This window comes from Dendrobates tinctorius, unplaced genomic scaffold, assembly GCF_039654945.1.
Source record: "Dendrobates tinctorius isolate UK_male_01 unplaced genomic scaffold, ASM3965494v1 ptg000007l, whole genome shotgun sequence".
NCBI lineage: Eukaryota > Metazoa > Chordata > Amphibia > Anura > Dendrobatidae > Dendrobates > Dendrobates tinctorius.
In genome coordinates, this window is record NW_027361675.1 from 50584366 (window position 1) to 50605287 (window position 20922).

The following is a 20922-nucleotide window of genomic DNA, read 5'->3' on the forward strand; positions in this document are numbered from 1 at the left end:
GATGCAGAAGTGCTGCAGCATGAAATACACAACAAATACTCATCATGAGAACACATGAAGCAAAAAACAGTAATGGACAAGTAGAATCTTTCCTTCATACCTTTCCTACCTCCACTAATCATTTTTTGACATTGGCATAAAACATGGAATTAAAACTGCAAAAGTACTCAAAGAAAATGTATCATCAAAATTTTTATTTCATAATCTGTCCTAATTACTTAATGATGTGCAAATGCATTCAAATAACTACTCTTGAAAAAAGTGAACGTGCTCGGTTAAGGGGTTATACGAGCATACTTGTGTGCTAACCGAGTGTCTTCGGCGTGCTTAAAAAATATGTTCGACTCCTCGCGGCTGCATGTCTCACGGCCGACTGCAGTCGGTAAGTATTTTAATGTGCATGCACATGATTCTAATGACTACAAAAAGTAATTAGGATGCTTTATGAAATAAATCACTTCTTTAAAGGGAACATGTCACCAGGTTTGGCCGATACGAGTTACAGCCACCGTCTTTCAGGGCTTATCTATGGAATTCTATAATGCTGAAGATAACTCCCGACTCGACCTGCAAGATAAGAAAAATAACTTTTATTATACTCACCTGCAGGTCAGCCAGGTCAGATGGATGTCGCAGGTCTTGGTCCGATGCCTCCTATCTTCTTGCGATGCCACCCTCCTGCTTGCTTCATGGCTCCCTGGCATCGTGCTCCTGAGGGCATAGCAAAAGTACTGCAGTGTGCAGGTGCCGGGAAAGGTCAGAGAGGCCCAGCACCTGCGCACTGCAGGAATTTGCTCTGCCCTCAACAGGGCAGATAAGTACGCCTGCGCAGGAGCGCAATGCCAGGGAGCGATGAAGCAAGCAGGAGGGTGGCATCACAACAAGATGGGAGGCACCAGACCTGGACCTGGGACAGCCATCGGACCGGACCATCCCACAGGTGACCATAGTAAAAGTTATTTTTATTCTCTTCCAGGTCGGATGAAGGGTTTATCTACAGCATTATAGAATGCTGTAGATAAGCACTGAAAGGCCGTGGCCGTAACTCGTATCGGCCAGACCTGGTGAAAGGTTCCCTTTAAGAACCTATTTTTAATACACAAAATAAATTGTGAGGCGATAGAGAGGTGTTTGCAGTAATAATTTCGAATTAGACAAAACAGAGCAGCTAAAGAAATAGATGCAGCCAATTCATAATAATAAGTACCATTCAATGCTTCATTTCATCTGCGGCAGCGCAGCAAGGGAATTAAATACTTATTGTCATGTTTCTCTGTAAAAATAGGTAATCCCTGGAGGTCTGAGCAGCAATACTCCTTGCACTCTGACTATTTTTAGAGGGACTCTATCAAGACAGAAATGTCTAAATGTATATAAAAAAAATAAATAAATAAAACTTAAAATCTTTAAGACCCAAAAAGGGGAGCTTGTAAAATTAGGGTGGTGTAAAAGCATTATAAAATAGTCTCAAAAAAATAAAAAGTAAAAGTAATGCAGACAAGAAAATGGATTCTAAGAATTCCAAATAGGTACAATTCCAAATATACAAGGTACAATTATAAAAGGAATAAAAAAAAAGGAGGAAGAGTTAAACTGAGAGACGTGCTACTAACTAGATATGGAAGTGTGGAACCATCATCCTCCAAAATCCCACTCAAAAATAAGAAACTGCTTGAGACAGTCCGATACAGATTTTTTTTTTTTTTTTACAACAAATCCAACTGGTAATATATACAAGACAATTATTTCTAAAAAAAAAAAAAAAAAAAAAAACATACCCAAAAAACAACAATGAAAAGAATCACTTACTTTGATTGCCGTTTAGTACTTAAAGGGGTTATACGGACTTCTGCTAAATGTCTGCAGTTACTCTATGACTGCAGACTTTAGTAGAGCGGGTGGTCACGTAAGCATAACCATTCCATTTGCATACATGCGTTCACATGCTGGCTAGATGAGCTCAGCCCCTTTCAATTTACTTGTATTGAGCAAGGTTGAACAGGTCTAGTAGGAATTTGGCTCGAAGTAGGCAAATCGCCTACATACAGTCACGTAACCATTTATTCCCAACAGCAACGCCGGAAAATCTTGACAGTATGTGGTGTGTGCGCTGAAACGGTGATTTCACATTGCGTTGTCTCCCCGTCGGGACATACATCCAAAATCCCCAGATGAAGCCATAGACTGTGATGGCAGAGTGAACATGAGCACTGCCGTGCACTTTTTCAGGAGTGTGCGCCTATGGAAGGCAAACACTCCGACGTAGTAGATTGCGTCTGAGTGACCGCCTCCTGTAGGCATACACTTTAAAAAAAAAAAAAAAAAGTGCACGGCAGAACTCACTATCACTCTGCCGTCACAATTACAGCCTATGGCCCTGTCGGCACATGCATCTGGACCCCGTTTTGAGGGGGATTTCAGATGCAAACCCCGACGGAGACACAGAACACAATGTGCAAGCACCCTAACGATTGAGATGTCAGCAAACACATAGTAACTGCAAGTTTTCAGAAGACGACCAGATAACTAGTGATGTGCGAATGTGCTCTGATAATGTGTCATCCGAGTATTTTCGGAGTGCTAGAAAAATAAGCTGAGTCCCTGTGGATGCATGATTCGCGGCTGTTAGACAGCTGTAACATATGCAGGGATTGCATACCAAACAGGCAATCCCTGCATGTGTTGCAGCTGTCTAACAGCCACGAATCATGCATCCACAGGTACTCAGCTTATTTTCCGAACATGCCCAAGATACTCGGATAACATCCGAGCATGCTCGGTTAACATGTTATCAGAGCACGTCCGCTCACTGCAGATAGCCTCTTTAATTCATGTTACAGGACATGCTTTCTAAATTAAGTCTTTTTCAATATGAATTCAGGGGACGCATTGGTTAATAAACTGGGAAACAGAAAGCTTTAGTTTCTCAAAAACCGTTAACTAAGGTTAAAAATTCCTTTCAAGTTTAGGGTGCCTGCAAGGGAAACACTAATGGAAAACATTTCTGATTGAGTGGAAAAGAGAAAAATAAAAATGAATTTCAATGTAAAGTCAGGACAGGGTGTGGTGGGATTACTGAATCCTGGGATTACATTGGCTGGCAGGAAGTAAGACAGACCCCTGGCAGTGTTGGCCCCACTAAGTAGCTTACTGTAAAATGAGTTCAGCTTTAGATGGAATTAGGTACCAGTGCCGCATATACAAATAATAAAAAATATTCAGTCAAAATAATATATACAGAATTATTCAATTTTCATACAATACAGTTATATAACCAATGTTTAGTCTCCAAATGAAACATATAAAAAGCAGTCTTTACTACTCACTTGTCTTGCGACTCTATATACACATATAGGTGGGGCTCAAAACACTTTGAAATGATGCCATGGAATGGATTTTCTGGTGCTTTGGGCTTCTTTGGCTGTTAAAAAAAAAAAAAACAAAACATCACTTTTTATTCCTACTGTGACATTGAAAAGACAAGGCCAGAAGGACAGTGCTAGCAAATTGTTTCTAGGCTCTTGTGTTTTCATTTCTTTATCTGCATTTGAGACCCAGGTTACAGCTAAAAGACCGCCATTGGGAATACATATTATAGGCTCAATATGTTTACTTATTCATGCATCGATTCACATGTGAGCTCTACAAACATTTGTATTCTCTATGAAATGTCTGAGCATCTTGTCTTCGAATTCTGCATTGTGACCCCATCACAATTAACTAACTATCTCTTTTATCTCCAGGCCCAGCTAATCGAAAATGTAAGGCTCTCTGAACTGAAAATTAACAGCAAAAACCAAAGCATTACCTTTAAATATCACCTAAATCCAACTGCATGCCATTAAAGACAATTAAAAATATTACTGAAAGAATATTTCCTTAAAATGCTTCATCTAATATTATCAGATTTCTTACTTTACTGAAAAACCTACTCACACTGCCCTGTTGAGGGCAGAGCAGAATTGTGCAGTGCGCAGGCGCCAGACCTCTCCCGACGCCTGCGCACTGCAGGACTCTGCTCTGCCCTCAACAGGGCAGAGCAGTGCGCCTGCGCCGGAGCCATTACAGGAAAGGAGAAGAGGACGTCATCGTATGAAGAAGGGAGGCGCTGGACGGGACGGCGACACCCATCGGACCGGACCGCCCACCTCGGTGAGTATAATATAACGTGTTTTTCTTCTCTTTCAGGTTACATCGGGGGCTTATCTACAGCATTACAGAATGCTGTAGATAAGCCCCCGATGTCTATGCCGGCAGCTAATAGGGGCTAAAAAGGGTGACAGATTCCCTTTAAATATACAATCAATTGGGTACAGTAGTACAGAGCAGGATGCACTGTAAATGTTTCTAAATATCTGTTCTGTTCCTGATCTAAGGATCTCGGCTTTTAGCTGAGTTGAATCTGTGCTGCACTTTATGTATATGTTCAGTAGTGAGGCAGTGCTGTGGAGTCGTAAGTCAGGGAAATTGAGGAGTCAGAGTCTGAGTCGATAGTTTGGCTTACCGACTCCACAGCCCTAATTACACAGAGCAGGTGACTAGGAGGCACAAGATACCTAGTCCTTTAGTGATAATCATTTGCTGCTAAAACACTGACTTAATTGAAACAGCAACACACAAACCCAAACAAGTGACATCACTGAAAATAGGCTCTCTGCCCCCTACATCATATGTTGCTATCAGATTATGACAAAAACCTGCTGACAGATTCCCTTTAAAGTATCCATCTTAGAGTCTTTCGATTCATATTCACTATAGGGAGCTAAAAGCATTCCAAGCCTCCATTCTGCATTTTATTTGTGCACATAAAAATAAACTATAAAAAGGAAAGCTATATATCTCTGTACCATGTTAGTCAGTACACAGAAAAATATTTAGATTTGAGAGTCCTCAAACACGGTACAAAGATACCAGAATGTACCGCCACAGAAACAGCAGCTGCAATCCCATGCTGTCCTGTCTGTATACGCTCTTTTGCCTCCTCTCCTGCCCAGGGGATGTGATACAATAAGGCCATGTTCCTGGACGTTCAGGCACATTTCAGTGCACAATCAATAACAATCTCGAAAAGAAGAATTGGATGCATTTAAAGTGACTAGGATGGATGAACACAAAATTTAAACACATGCTAAAAAGGAAACAAATGCCTATCAAAAGGAAAGAGGGGAAATATCAAAAGAAGAAAATAGCTCTGTCTGCAGGGAATACAGGGCAAGTGATAGGAGATCTAAAGCCAGTAGTGAAATGAGGCTTGCAAGGGAGACGAAATCAAAGATGCCAAAGGATTTCTACAGGATGAAAAAGTGAAGTGGTCAAAAATAATGTTGAGAAGGCCGAACTTTTAAATTACAATTTTGCATCTGTGTTCTCTAAGAAAGCAAATGTAACATCAAATGATCTTCACTGTGCTATCAAAGGAATAAAACAATCTACACTATCCATAAACAGAGAGATGAGGGAACACTTAGATAATTTAAATAAATTTAAATATCCTGGTCCAAATGAATTACATCCTAGGGTACATAAAGAGATAGAGGAAATTGCAGAACCACTAGCCAGGATCTTCCAAAATTCATAAAGAAAAGGGGCAGTCCCTAAAGACTGAAGAAGGGTAAATGTTGTCCCCATTTTCTAAAGAGGAAAGAAGATGCAACCAGGAAATTACAGGCAATTGAGCCTTACTTCTATACACAGAAAGATCTTTGAATAAATTAATAAATAGCATGTAAGTACTTGACAGGAATACAGTAATTAACCAGAGCGAGTAAGGCTTTGTAGCAAATAAGTCATGCCAGACTAATCTTATTTCCTTGTATAATGGAATCACTGACTGGGTGGATCAGGGAAATGCGGTAGATATAGTATATCTCAACTTCAGTAGAGCATTAGATAGTGTCTCAAGCTATCCTTATTGAAAAAAAATGGCCAAGTATGGGATGGACAAGGCTACGACTAGCTGAATTCATAGCTGGCTCAGTGATCGTACTCAAAGAGTGGTAAAAAACGGTTGCACATCCAATTGGAAATGTGTTTCAAGTGGGGTACCACAAGGCCGAACGCAGCATGTTGCATTTTGGCGCACTCGGCGCACCTTCAAAAGTGAGCAGCGCACGCAAAAATCCTACTAGCGCACGGTCAGCGCACCCTATATTAAAGATAGTGTGTGCAGATCGCATGCGGCCATGTGCGATAATAGGCGGTGATGTCAGGAGGGGGCGGGGCTTATCGGCGGCCGTGCGCAGACGGCAGAAATGCTAGTGTGAAACTAGCCTAACAGTGAGCGTACGGTATATACACCTCCGACTCCAAAGCATGGAATATATGTATATACCTCTGAAACAGTCACTGCGAATTCCACAATAACCCAAGAATGATTATTAATGGCCACCACAAGTTTTTTTTTATATTTTATATTTAATCCAAATGAGAGGCAGTGTTTATAGATAATGTAAAAAAGATTTTACAAAGGGGACAAAACAATATGGCATATACAATTACAGAAAAAAAAAATAAATTAACAAAAGACTTTCTTCACCAATCAGAGATGATTCCGCTAGCGGAAGGAAGCACTCAAATTGAAAATATCTGGGTAATGGGGTTGTGACAATAATTAACCAGACATCTATTTTCAATAAGCCAGGAGTCATTGACTTATCTATATGTTGACTTTTGAATTTGTGTGTTTCCTTCTGGTTAGTCAAGAATAAACAGACTTTTGTATGTATAGGCCTATAACACTGACTTGTAAGTTGAAATATGATGTAACATATTGTGCTGTTGTCCTCGATGAATAAGAGACGCAGGAAACTGAACAATAATGTTTGCTGATAGACTATGAAAAAGCTACCAAGAAATGCGTGTGAGGGGACTGTACAGGACCCTGGGGGACACCAACTGTAACATAGGTAAGCATTACTAATGAATTGGTATACTTTTAGCTCACATTGTGCACTGTGCACATGAAGGGTGGGATATGTTATAGATCAAACAGCTATACCATCTACCTGACATACTTAAGAAAACATTATTGATAATCATTAGTTTTGTCAGGTTGGTCATTTGATTTGACCTCAATTTTCTAACTTTACCCATTATTATCCAATGTGCCAGTATCTTCTAGGCTGCCTGTCCTTGTTGTAACTTTTAAATAGTGTTTTACATTGTTTTGATTATGTGAAAATGTTTGATACTTGTTTATACCTATTGTATAGCACTCCCTTTTTTTTGGATTCAGATGTTTGCTGATATGTTGTTTACACATTGTCGAGGCCAGCTAGTATGTTGACTTGCAAAAGAGAAGAGTAAAAAACTATGCAAATAAATTAAATAATTAAACAATGTGAGTTGATCTCCTCATCATTCTTCCCCTTTACCTCTGCTGGTATGAAGAACAGTTGTTAACTCAAAAATAAAAAAAAAAAGATATATGCACCTCTATAAGCTCTATAAGAGATACCTTCACTTACAGAAATACATCCAGACATTCAAACACGCAAAGAACCAGAGACTTTCTACAGGACAGCAGCCAAGATATCATGGGTAGATCATGAAGGACACAGATTTGTCATTGTACTGGATGCCAACTTAGGGGACCTCAGCCCAGGCTGAAAGAATTCAGATCTGCTCCATTGACCATTGTTAAATCATGGATACATTTTGGGTAGTCCTATGGATACATTTGGGAAAGCCTGGGATGGGACCCAACATTCACCTGGCTCCATGGAGATGATCGTAGAAGCCAGGTTGTGACCCTCCGATCAACTGCCTTTGTACCTCAATGGACTGTCATCTTCCTAAGCTTGTTGGTACCTCCTCTCTGTGTGTGCCACAGGTGGGGTAGTCGGCCCAGGAATCTCTGAAGTCACTGTTGCTCATATCCTGGCGAGTCAGCGGAAAGGAGACTGTGTTATATACACCATCTTGGGTATTTTGCTGGGGCTGTTTTACATGTTATTTGACTGTTGTGTGGTTCAATAAAGTATTGCCACACTGTTTTATCCTCACCCTGTGTTCTGGGAGTAGTATTACACCCACAGTGAAAGGGGAGCTGGAGATTGTGGAGATGATCAACGAAACGGGCATTAGGAGAGTATAAGGCTGCATTCACACGTTGCGCTTTTTTTGCGTTTTCGCAGCGTTTTAAATGCGTGATTTTGCTGCGAAAACGCAAAAAAACAGAATCCCATGCAATCCTATGGAATTCCGCAATGCTGTGCTATGCTGTGCAGCGGATTTTCCCGCGGCGGAAACGCATTGCGGAAAAATACGCAGCATGCTCATTATTTTGCGGAATCTCAGCGATCCCGCACCCGTAGGATTGCATTGTTCCACTTACTTCCTGCATGTGGCTGTGCCCACCATGCGAAAAGCAAGCAGAACATTTGCGGATGGTACCCACGGTCCGGAGGAGAGGAGACTGTCCTCCGGGCTGTGAGTACCATATCCCTTTAAAAAATTGAATAAAAAATGGTGTTATATTCACCTTCCGGCATCCCGCGTAGCCTTCCCGGGCGTCAGTGATGCTTCGGTTCCCAGTAATGCCTTGCGAGACCTTTGAGGACGTTGCAGTCTCGCGATAATGTAGCGATCCCTATTCCTCGCGAGACCGCTACATTATCGTGAGTCCGCAATGTCATCAAAGGTCTCGCAAGGCATTACTGGGAACGGAAGCATCGCTGAGGCCTGGGAAGGCTGCGCGGGACGCCGGAAGGTGGATATAACACCCTAACCATGACACACAGAGCTATCCACAACCTGAGTCCTCCGTACATCTGTGACCTAGTCTCCCGGTACTTACCTGCATGAAACCTCCGATCCTCACAAGATCTCCTTCTGTACTCCCCTCTTATCTTCTCTTCCCACAATCGCATACGAGATTTCTCCCGCGCATCCCTTCTACTCTGGAACTCTCTACCACAACATATCAGACTCTCGCCTACCATGGAAACCTTCAAAAAGAACTTGAAGACCTACCTCTTCCGACAAGCCTACAACTTGCAGTAAGCACCGATCCACCAAACCGCTGCACAACCAGCTCTACCCTCGCCTACTGTATCCTCACCCATCCCGTTGTAGATTGTGAGCCCTCGCGGGCAGGGTCCTCTCTCATCCTGTACCAGTCGTGACTTGTATTGTTTAAGATTACTGTACTTGTATGCATTATGCATACCCCTCCTCACATGTACTGTAAAGCGCCATGGAATAAATGGCGCTATAATAATACATGATAATAATAATAATAATAATAATAAAAATAATAAACACCATTTTTTATTTTTTTCAATTATTTTTAACATATCTTTTACTATTGATGCCGCATAGGCAGCCTCAATAGTAAAAAGTTGGTCACACTCGTCAAACACTATGATTGACGAGTGTGACCAACCTGTCAATCAGTTCTCCAGCGATGCTACAGATCGCTTGGAAAACGCTACCATTTTGCAAGCTAATTACGCTTGCAAATCGCTAGTTTTTCCGCTGGAAAATCGCGGGTACTTAAAATGCGATTTTCCCGCGGAATGGAATTCTGGAATTCTCGCGGTAACTTCCGCGAGAGTTCCGCTATGTGTGCACATAGCCTAACAGTGTATGTTATTTTTAAATAAATACGGAAAAGTATGTTTTGTTTTTATTTCAAATAAAAAATTTTATTATTGCTGTGTCTTTATTTACAATATAACTATAGGATTAGTAATGGATAGGTGCCTTATAAGGCTGTGTTCACAAAAAAAAAAAAATAAGCATCCCATGCAATCCTATGGGATTCCGCAATGCTGTGCTAATGCTGCGGTTTTTTCCGCGGCGGAATCACTTCGCAGTAAAAAAACGCAGCATGCTCATTAATTTAGCGGTATCGCGGCGATCCCGCACCCATAGGATTGCATTGTTCCGCTTACTTCCCGCATGTGGCTGTGCCCACCATGCGAAAAGTAAGCAGAACATTTGCGGATGGTACCCATGGTCCGGAGGAGAGGAGACTGTCCTCCGGGCTTTGGGTACCATATCCCTGTAAAAATAGAATAAAAAATATTGTTTTTCTCACCTTCCGGCGTCCCGCGCAGCCTTCCCGCCTCTCTCCACGCTCCCGGTCCCAGTAATCCTTTGCGGGAATGACCGCGATGACGTCGCGATCTCGCGGGAGTGCGACATCTCGCAGTCACTCGCGATTATGTCGTGGGAGCGCGACATCTCGCAGTCATTCGCGCAAAGGATTACTGGGACCGGGAGCATGGTGAGAGGCGGGAAGGCTGCGCGGGACGCCGGAAGGTGAGAATAACAATATTTTTTATTTTTTTTATTATTTTTTACATCCTATCTTTAACTACTGATGCCGCATAGGCAGTCTCAGTAGTAAAAAGTTGGTCACACTTGTCAAACTATATTTGACGAGTGTGACCAACCTGTCAATCAGTTCTCCAAGCGATGTTCCAGATTGCTTGGAAAACGCTAGCATTCTGCAAGCTAATTATGCTTGCAAATCGCTAGTTTTTCCGCAGGAAAATCGTGGGAATTTAAAATGCGATTTTCCTGCGGAATGGAATTCCGGAATTCTCGCGGTAACTTCCACGAGAGTTCCGCTACGTGTGCACATAGCCTAAACGCCTATCCATTACTAATCCGTCTGCTTAATGTCACTAGATAATACATTGGTAACATCAACCCAACAAATATAAACCCCAGTTGCCAAAGCTACAGAGCAAGTGTGAAGAGCCGGGTAAAGTGCCAGAATTGGCACATCTAATAAATGTGCATTTTCTGGGAGGCTGTGGGCTGCTATTTTTAAACTAGGAGGGCCAATACCCATGGCTCCTTACCAGCCTGAGAATACCAGCTCCCAACTGTATGCTTTAGTAAGACTGGTTGTCAAAAATAGGGACCACCCCCCGCCATTTTTTAAAATTATTTAAGTAATTAAAAAAACAGCGTGGGGACCGCTCTATTCTAGATAATTTGCTAACGCTGACAGCAGAGGGTGCCCCCGTCATTTTCTTTACTATTATTTATTTAGAGCTCGGGCACCGGCTGATGTAATACTCCCATCAGCAGCCGCGTGCTCTCACACTGTTATTAGTGGCAGCAGGCGTAGGATGATGGGAGCAGAAGCCCCATCATCTGACGCCAGTGACCGTACCTCCAATCACAGCTGCACTATCACGTTGACATTTGACAGCGTGGGAACCGCGGCTGTCTGTCAGGCAGTTACTGCCGATCAGAAGCAGTGTTTGACGAGCTGTCATGCACATGACAGCGTGGCCAACACTGGATGTTCGGGTACCCTATTCAAGTGAATGAGGTCTGCGTTTAGGTCTGCTTACTATTCTGGTACCTGAACTCGAACTTTTTTTTTTTTTTTTTTTTTTTTTTAACTGTTCAACAGAACGCGATGGAGCTGCGCTTCCAGGGGTCCGTCCATTTCTAATCAGGAGAACTGAAAGGTACTCTTTAAAATGTGGGAAATAAAGTGTGAGAAAACAGAAATAATTCAAGCTTCTGTACATTCACAAAGATGCTAAAAGTCACCATACTTTCCAGTTCCATCCTTTTGGATTGAATCCAAGTGAGCCAACAACATTGATGACTACTGCTGTCTAGCAGTTAAAGAATTTAAAAAAAAGTCTGGTAAAAAAAAAATTGTTCTAGAATTTGTGTTAGCTGTTCATATTTTATTGGATATGATTACTCATTGATGGTATACCAATGTAGCCTATCGTCAGGTATTTTTTTTCCCTTCAACTTTTACATACTGTACATTATCCTGGTTATTCTCATGTATTCTAATCCCTCAACCCAATTTTCACATTAGACTGGGGCTGTCACAAACCACTAATTCTATGGCAAAAAATTTGGCGCAAATGCAAGTAGTTTTAGAAAAGCACACATGGCGAAAATGTTTTAAAGGGGTTGTGTAGAACTAAGCTATAGATAACTTCTCATTAGAGCAGAATCAGATGGCAGTATAAATCTGAGCGAGATCAGAACGCAGTGCATGGACTGGACAGTGGCTCTCCCGACCCGAGAGAGACAGCTGCATAGAAATATATGCAGCTGTCACGCTTGGGTCAGGACAGCTGGCGGCCAGTCTGTGCAATGCTTTCTGATCTCGCTCCGATTTATACGGCCGTCTGACTCTGCCCTTAGGATAGGTGATCAATATGAGATTGGCTTCACATACGCACAGTATGGAAATATCATCAATAATGTAGTCCAGTACAACCTGTTTAACGCGGTTTTAAATTTAGACAATGTAAAAGCAGACCAGACAAGCAAAAACTGAACCAAATGTATTAGTCAATGACGACATGTTAAATGTTAAGCAACTAGCCAGAAATGCTATTTCTTAGCTGGCTCCCTTTAACCTGTATTTCACACCCAAAAATACATTTAGCTGATTTTAAAACTACAATGGCATGTCCCCTTTTCAAGGCATGTTAAGCAATATTTTAAGGCGTTACCTGTCAGGAAATTCATGCTGCCCGAGCCACAGCAGCAAGAATCAGACAGTAGTTTCATTATTAAACCAATAATCTACAGTAATTTCAAACAAAATACCACCACATCAATAATAAAAAATACATATCTTTATTCGTAATTAAAAAGAAATTTATAGCCAGTATAACAGACAAATTCCCAATATGGACAGAAAGAATCCCATACAACGAGGAGTGATAAATTACATAGCCTATAAGAAAGTCAAAGACAATAACTATGCACGATTACATCCAAAAACAAATTTATAGCTATTAAGTAACCACAAATATTCCAACAAAATAACCTATCCAAAATTATGTTCCACTGACCTCTTGCCACCGCTCTCAAAGTCTATAATGTTTGCATTGATAACCGAAGATTGGTTAGGAGACCACATGGGTAACATCATGAAGACGACATCATGACAGAATATACAAAAGTGTTAGTGCTATAGTGAGTAGCCTATGTGGCCTAAATGTGCTGCCATAGACTGCAGCGTCTCTGAACTTGTCTTCCATTGAGGCCATCTGGGTCCTTATTAGTCAGCAGTTACAGAAGAAGTTGCCAGCAGCAGATCTTGGTGTTTTGTGTGCTCAAGTGCATTCAGTGTGGGGGGAACATTCTTCGGACTGCCCTTAAAAACCTCGTTGATGGCATGTAAAGGCATGTATTGCTGTATGGTGGGTGGTGCTGATACACAATACATCAAGAATTTTTTTTTTTATTTTGGTGTCCATTTTTCATTATCTGCATTTCATCAACACAACTACTGATCCAGTGATTTCCATAATTCCATATAGCTTTTCCTTCTTGGTGCTGCAAGTTCATGGAGGAGTATATTTACATTGTAAGCAGGGAAAATTATGCTGCTTCTCCCAGTGGTACAGTGGTATAAATTCCAAAAGGACCGGGTACTGAGCAACATTTAAGTTGCTAATTGCGTACTTCAAGTGGATTTAAAGGTCCTGGATTTAGAAGTGACTTAAGACTGGGTGGAATGGTCATTCCCATATTAAGGCCACGTCACACACAGCGATCTCGCTAGCGAGATCGCTGATTGTGACGCCACAGCGATCTCGCCAGCGAGATCGCTGTGTGTGACAGGGATCATCGACCGGCCCCCCTGCCGGGTATCGCAGATCATGCTCGATCGGCCTGGGCTATTTTTTGATCGCTGGTCTCCCGCTGGCCAGCGCGCATCGCTGCGTGTGGCAGCGAGAGACCAGCGATCAGCAACGCTCGACGCTGGTTTCTAATGTAAAGAGCGGGTATCCAGGAGCCGCGTGGCTCTTAGATACCCGATGTTTACCTTGGAAACCAGCGTGTTCGCCGGTTTCCAAGGTAAACAGTGGGTGTCCAAGAGCCGTGGCTCCTGGATACCCGATGTTTACATTAGAAACCAGCGTGCACGCTGGTCCTGAATGCTGGAGGGGCTGTCTATGTGACAGCTCACCAGCGATCAGTCTAACGATGTCCCAGCTATCCCATCCATGTCAGATCATTGGTGGGATCGCTGGGACATCGATATATGTAACGGGGCCTTTACACTTCAGGTTTTGTAACTGCATGGTCAGACATAGCCATTACACATCACACAGCAGTGGCACATTTATAATATCTCAGCACAGGCACATTTCTTTTTTTTTTAACAAATTCCATTTTGGATCAAGATCTCTTAATTAAAATTTGTATTGCTTTGTTCATAGGTTTTGCTTTAATGTGTAAACACGCAGATTATAGGGTCATCTGAGGTCTTACAATAGAGCTCCCTTCTGCTACTCGGTCTATATCCTTCCACAGATGTTGGAGACCCCTGTGTCATTACCATGGCCGGCGCTCATAGCAGATGAGAATTTGTACCACGCATAGCAGAGCTGCTATGTGAAGCACAAGCGATCAGATAGACTAAAGAAACTAAGAAACTATTGAAGCATGTAAAAGATTAAAAAAAAAAGTTTTAAAACTATTTAAAAAAATATAAAAGTTCAAATCATCCCCATTTTGCCCCACTCAAAATAGAACAATTAAAAACATCAAAATACATATTTGGCGTCTCCGTATTCAGAAACGCCCAATCAAAATATAAAAAGAAATATTCCGCTTGATAAACGGCGTAAAGAGAAAGAAAATCAAAACAAGAATTACGTTTATAGTCGCTGCAACATTGCAATAACATGAAATTACAGGCGATCAAAACCTTGTATCTAACCCAACATGGTATCAATAAAAACGTCAGCTTGGAGCGCAAAAAAATAGTCCTCAACCCCACCTCAAATCCCGAAAAATGGAGATGCTACAATTCTCAGAAAATAGTGCCATTTTTTCTTTTTAACAAAGTTTGGATTTTTTTTTGTTTACCACCTAAATAAAAAATAACCTATATATGTTTGGTATCTTTGAATCTGTAGTGACCTGGAGAATCATAACAGCAATTCATTTTTAGCATTTAGTCAAAATGGTATACAACATACCCCAAAAAACAATTGTAGAATTACACTTTTTTTTTTTTTTGGAATTTCACGGCACTTTTAATTTTTTTCCCCACTTTTCAGTACTCTATATGGTAAAAACAATGGTGTTGATCAAAAGTACAATTCGTCCAGCAAAAAACAAGCCCTCACATGGCCATATTGATCTAAAAATAAAAAAGTTATGGCTCTAGGAAGAATGGAAGCAAAAACAAAAACCCAAGGTGGTAAGGGGGTTAATTCCAATGTACTTTGTTCGTATGACCATCCCTTTTAAATTAATGAAATTTCACAACTGTTTGTCTAACATCAACTCTATACCTTTTTTTCAGTGACCCTATTCATAGTGTGGTTGGAATGTACAGTACATCAGAACACATATGCCAGGACATTCCAGCATATGCTAGTATAGAGGCATACAATGGTATATGTTGTTCTTAAGCTCCCATAAACATACACAAGTGCTTCTCACTAAATTAGAATATCATCAAAAAGTTAATTTATTTCAGTTCTTCAATACAAAAAGTGAAACTCCTATATTATATAGAGTCATTACAAACAGTGATCTATTTCAAGTGCTCATTTCAGTTAATGTTGATGATTATGGCTTACAGGAAATGAAAACCCAAACGTCATTATCTCAGTAAATTAGAATACTTTATAACAACAGCTTGAAAAATTTTTAAAATCCGAAATGTTAGCCTACTGAAATGTATATTCAGTAAATGTACTCCGTACTTGGTCTGGGCTCCTTTTGCATCAATTACTGCATTAATGCGGCATGGCATGGAGGCGATCAGCCTGTGGCACTGTTGAGGTGTTATGAATAGCAGCCTTCAGCTCATCTGCATTGTTGGGCCTGGTGTCTCACCTTCCTCTTGATAATACCCCATAGATTCTCTATGGGATTACGGTCAGGCGAGATTGCTGGCCAGTCAAGCACAGTGATACTGTTGTACCAGGTATTGGTACTTTTGGCAGCGTGCACAGGTGCCAAATCAAGTTGGAGAATGAAACACGGGTATTACATACCTGGTAATGTGTTTTTTCATGAGACATGACGGCACCACGAGAGAGGGGATCCGCCCAGCGAGGACAGGAAACCTTCAAGATAAAAGGGGCGGCTCCTCTCTCCACATCAGTTGTTTTACAGAGCACGAGAGGAACTCCGCAGGTTAGTGTACACAAATAATACAACCTTTACACTGCTAAATTTCCAACACCAAGGGAGTGTATAATGCTAATAATGCACCCAACTAATGACGTGATCAATAGGGAGGGAATATAAGGGTGCCGTCATGTCTCATGAAAAAACACATTGTGTTTTTCCATTCTACATGACGGCACCACGAGAGAGTTACAGAGATTTGCATTCTCTTTATGGAGGGATCACTGCTTGTAACACTCTTCTCCCCAATGCGAGATTAGAGGTAGTAGATAGGTCTAATCTGTAATGTTTGAAAAAGGTAGATGGAGAGAACCAAGTGGCCGCCTTAGGCTAGTTTCACATTAGCGCTTTTGAGCGCAGCGACGGCCTGCGCACGGTCGCCGCTAAGCCCCGCCTCCGCCTGTAGCTCCGCCTACCGGCGCATGACGCTGCATGCGTCCTGTGTCCCCTATCTTTATCACTGGGGGCACAGGCCGTGCGCAGTATGCGTTTGGCGGCGCATGCGCCTTTTGACGGTGCGCCGAGCGCAACCAAACTGCAGCAGGTTGCGTTTGGTGCAGGTCAGCGCACTGTCAAAAGGACGCATGCGCCGCCAAACGCATACTGCGCACGGCCTGCGCCCCCAGTGATAAAGATAGGGGACACAGGACGCATGAAGGAGTCATGCGCCGGTAGGCGGAGCTACAGGTGGAGGCGGGGCTTAGCAGCGGCCGTGCGCAGGCTGTCGCTGCGCTCAAAAGCGCTAATGTGAAACTAGCCTAAGGCGGCCACTTGGTCCTCTCCATCTACCTTTTTCAAACATTACAGATTAGACCTATCTACTACCTCTAATCTCGCATTCGGGAGAAGAGTGTTACAAGCAGTGATCCCTCCATAAAGAGAATGCAAATCTCTAACACTCTCGTGGTGCCGTCATGTAGAATGGAAAAACACAATGTGTTTTTTCATGAGACATGACAGCACCCTTATATTCCCTCCCTATTGATCACGTCATTAGTTGGGTGCATTATTGGGTGCATTATTAGCATTATACACTCCCTCAAAAGTGCTAATGTGAAACTAGCCTTACAGATTTGGTCGATGGAGGCGTCAGCTCTCTCCACCCAGGACGTCGCCCTGGCCCTCGTGGAGTGGGCTTTTAGGCCTTCTGGAACATCCCTGCCTGCACTACTATACGCTAGCATGATGGCCTCTCTCACCCATCTAGCTATAGTCTGCTTAGAGGCTTTAAGGCCTTTTCTTGCCCCCTGGTATGAGATAAATAAGGCCTTCTGTTTTCTCCAAGGTTTTGTCATCTCTAAATACTGTAGGATACATCTCCTAACGTCTAAGCAATGAAGTCTCTCCTCCTTTTGGTTACCAGGGTTAGGACAAAAGGATGGTAAGACTATCTCCTGAGCCCTGTGGAATTTCGACACTACCTTAGGGAGGTATGCTGGGTCTAATTTTAACACAACCCTATCGTCCATGACCTGAGTGTATGGCGGGTCTGCCGTGTAAGTCTCCGACCCTACGGGCCAATGTGAGTGCCACTAATAAGGCTGTCTTTAAAGTTAACACTTTATCTGATGCTGCGTTTAGCGGTTCAAATGGACTTTCTGCCAGAGATGATAGGACTAAATTTAGATCCCAGGGAGGAGGCCTAGGAGACGGGACAGAGTCAGCTCTAGTACAGACATGGATAAACCTGGTCACCCATCTATTGTTTGCCAGGTCATAGTTGAATAAGGCTGCCAGGGCTGAAATGTGAACTTTGAGGGTGCTGACCGCTAACCCCAACTCTAAACCATTCTGCAGAAACTCCAGTACTGCCCCTACTGGTACTTCTCCCTCCCGTATCAGGCCTGAGGTAGATAAAAATTTCCTCCATATCCTTCCATAAATTTTTGTAGTCACTGGTTTTCTGCTATTGAGTAAGGTGGATACTAACCCCGCTGAGAAACCTTTGTTCTCTAACAGTGACCTTTCAAATTCCAGGCTGTCAAATGCAGCCTGGACTTCGGAGGGTGATTGAAGGGACCTTGTGTTAGCAGGTCGTGATCTTCTGGAAGCACCCATGGGTCCGTCACTGACATCACTCTCAGCCAGTAGAACCATGGTCTTGTCGGCCAAAAAGGAGCTAACATAATTACTCTGGCTTGGTCCTCCCTGATCTTCCTCAGAACTGCTGGAATGAGGCATATTGGAGGGAAGGCGTTCATGAGACCTGGTGTCCACTTTATCCTGAAGGCGTCTACTGTCAACGGCCTGTCTGCTGGACTTAGGGAGCAGAGTTTTTGAACCTTCTTGTTGGTTTTTGAGGCGAAGAGATCTATGATGGGTTTCCCCCACATATGCACAATCCGTTGAAAAATGGACTCTTTAAGGCACCATTCTCCTTGCCTCAGGTGGTTCCTGCTCAGAAAGTCTGCCTTCAGGTTGTCTACGCCTCGAATATGCAGGGCCAATAATGAAAGGAACTGGTGTTCTGCTAGGGCCATGATCCTTCCTGCTATTCGCATCAGGGACCGAGAACGTGTGCCCCCTGGTGGTTCACATAGGCGACTGCTGTACGGTTGTCTGACAGGACTCTCACATGATGTCCTCTTAGGTGTGTCAACAATCCTTCCAGCGCCCTTTCGATGGCTAGTAGCTCCCACTCGTTTGAGGATAGACTTCTTTCCTCCTGGACCCAGGGATCCTGGAGCCATAGTGTGTCTAGATGGGCTCCCCAGCCCCAAGGACTGGCGTCCGTTGTGACTACTCTGGAGGCTGTGTTTGTCCAGGGCACTCCTCTTGGGGAGGACTATCTGTAACCACCACTTGAGTGACTGGAGTACAAGGTCCGGGAGGGTGTGCTTCTGCTCTAACTGCCCCTGAAGCCTCAGATCGTTTTGTAGAACACACCACTGAAGTTCTCTTGTGTGAAACTGGGCCCATTTTACTGCTGGTATGCAGGAAGTTAGGGACCCAAACACTGACAAAGCCCTTCTCCGAGTCATTTCTGGTCTTTTTAATGTTGCCCTGATTAATTTTTGATCTTCTCTTTCTCCTCTGGGAGGCGACACTCCTGTACCACAGAGTCCACTGTTAAGCCTAAAAAATTCTGGATCATTGCCGATACCAGTTTGGATTTTTTGAGGTTCAGTTGCCAACCCAGGGTTTGTAGTGTCTCCATCACTATTTTGACTTGTTCCTGACAGTGAGAGAAATTTCTCCCCACTATCAAGAAGTCATCCAGATATGGTATCACCAGAGTGTCTTTTTCCCTGAGATGTGCTGTGACCTCTGCAATTAATTTTGTGAAGAATCGGGCGGCTATCGCTACACCAAAGGGCAGGGCCCTGTATTGAAAGTGACGCCACTGAGACCTTATCCAGACCGGCACTCAGATATTTGCGGTCTTGTTGCCAGATCGGGACATGATAGTAAGCATCCTTGAGATCCAGGACCGCCATGTAGCACTGAGGATAGAGGAGCTTCACCACTGACCTTATCGTTTCCATCTTGAATGATGGAACTATCAGATATTTGTTGAGACCTTTCAAATTTATGATAGTCCTCCAGGAATTGTCTGGCTTTTTAATAAGAAATAGGGGGGAGTAAAACCCTTCCTTCTCTTTTTCTGGAATTTCTTCCAGGACGTGTTTTTCTAGAAGTGATAATACTTCTCCTTCCAGACTTTCTTGATTTTCTTGAGATGACTGTACAGGAGTCTGCATGTATCTTCGTGGCGGCCAGTGGTGGAATCTTAATTCCAGACCCGACCCTACTATTTGTCGGATCCAGGTACTGGATGAGATCCTCTCCCAGGCTGGGAGGAAGTGAGAGAGCCTTCCTCCCACCTGAGAAGGACCGTCACTGGGAGGGTTTTTTGACATCTTTGGAGGGCTTGCTGAAATAGAAGCCTCTCCCACCTCTGGCTCGCTTGTCAGAAGTGTTTGTCTCGATCCCTGTACTGCTGTCTTCTGAATTTTCGGCCCTTCTGAAAGGAGCACCGAAAGGCCTGAAATGGCTGTTTTGGGAAATTCTTTTTGTAGCCGGCTTTCTCCAACACGTCATCCAATGCCGGTCCAAACAGGAAATTTCCCTCACATGGCAGAGAGCAGAGTTTCATCTTTGCCTGAGTGTCTCCCGGCCAGCATTTGAGCCATACTGCCCAGCATCCTACATTGGTTAAGGCCGCTGACTTTGCTGCTAGCATTGGCTGAATCTGCTGAAGCTTCAGCGAGAAAGACTGCCGCTGCTCTGATGGCCGGTAATGCTTCCAGAATAGATTCCCTGGGGACTCTTTGCTCCAGCTGGTCTTCCAGGTTGTCCACCCATATTTTCAGGGACCTAGCCACACAAGTGACCGCGACGGCGGGCCTTAGGGCCCCAGCCGAGGCCTCCCAGGCCGTTTTAAGACAATTGTCTGTCTTTCGGTCCAGAGGTTCTTTTAGAGAACCTAAATCCTCAAAGGGTAGGAAGGATTTCCTGGCGACTTTTGATATCACCACATCTATTTTTGGAGCTCTATCCCAGGACGAGGATGCCTCTTCCTCAAAGGGGTACCTCCTTTTTAGGGAATTGATTATCTGGGACTTCTTCTCTGGTTATTCCCATTCCCATTTTAGGAGTCCTTCCAGTTGTTCATTAATAGGGAAGGCTCTACGTTTTTTCTTCTGTAGTCCACTAAACATGAGTTCCTGAGCTGTCTTTTTTGCTCGCTCATCTACCAGCCCCATGGTAGACCGGATTGCTTTTATAAGCTTATCTGCAGCTTCTACTGGGAATGCGTCTTCCTCGTCAGAGCTACTATCTGAATAGCGGGTGTTATCCGAGTCCTCCTCTGACCCT

At 43.1% G+C, this 20922-nt stretch overlaps 1 protein-coding gene across 3 annotated transcripts in view; it reads right to left on the reverse strand.

Annotated features, from left to right (window-relative positions):
- VPS53 (VPS53 subunit of GARP complex) overlaps positions 1-20922 on the reverse strand; it is a 342581-nt gene that overhangs the window by 181635 nt on the left and 140024 nt on the right. For all 3 annotated transcript variants that reach the window (XM_073574532.1, XM_073574523.1, XM_073574541.1), the window contains one exon: positions 3327-3421. In XM_073574532.1, the coding sequence (XP_073430633.1) occupies positions 3327-3421 (95 nt within the window). The remainder of the gene's footprint in view (positions 1-3326; positions 3422-20922) is intronic.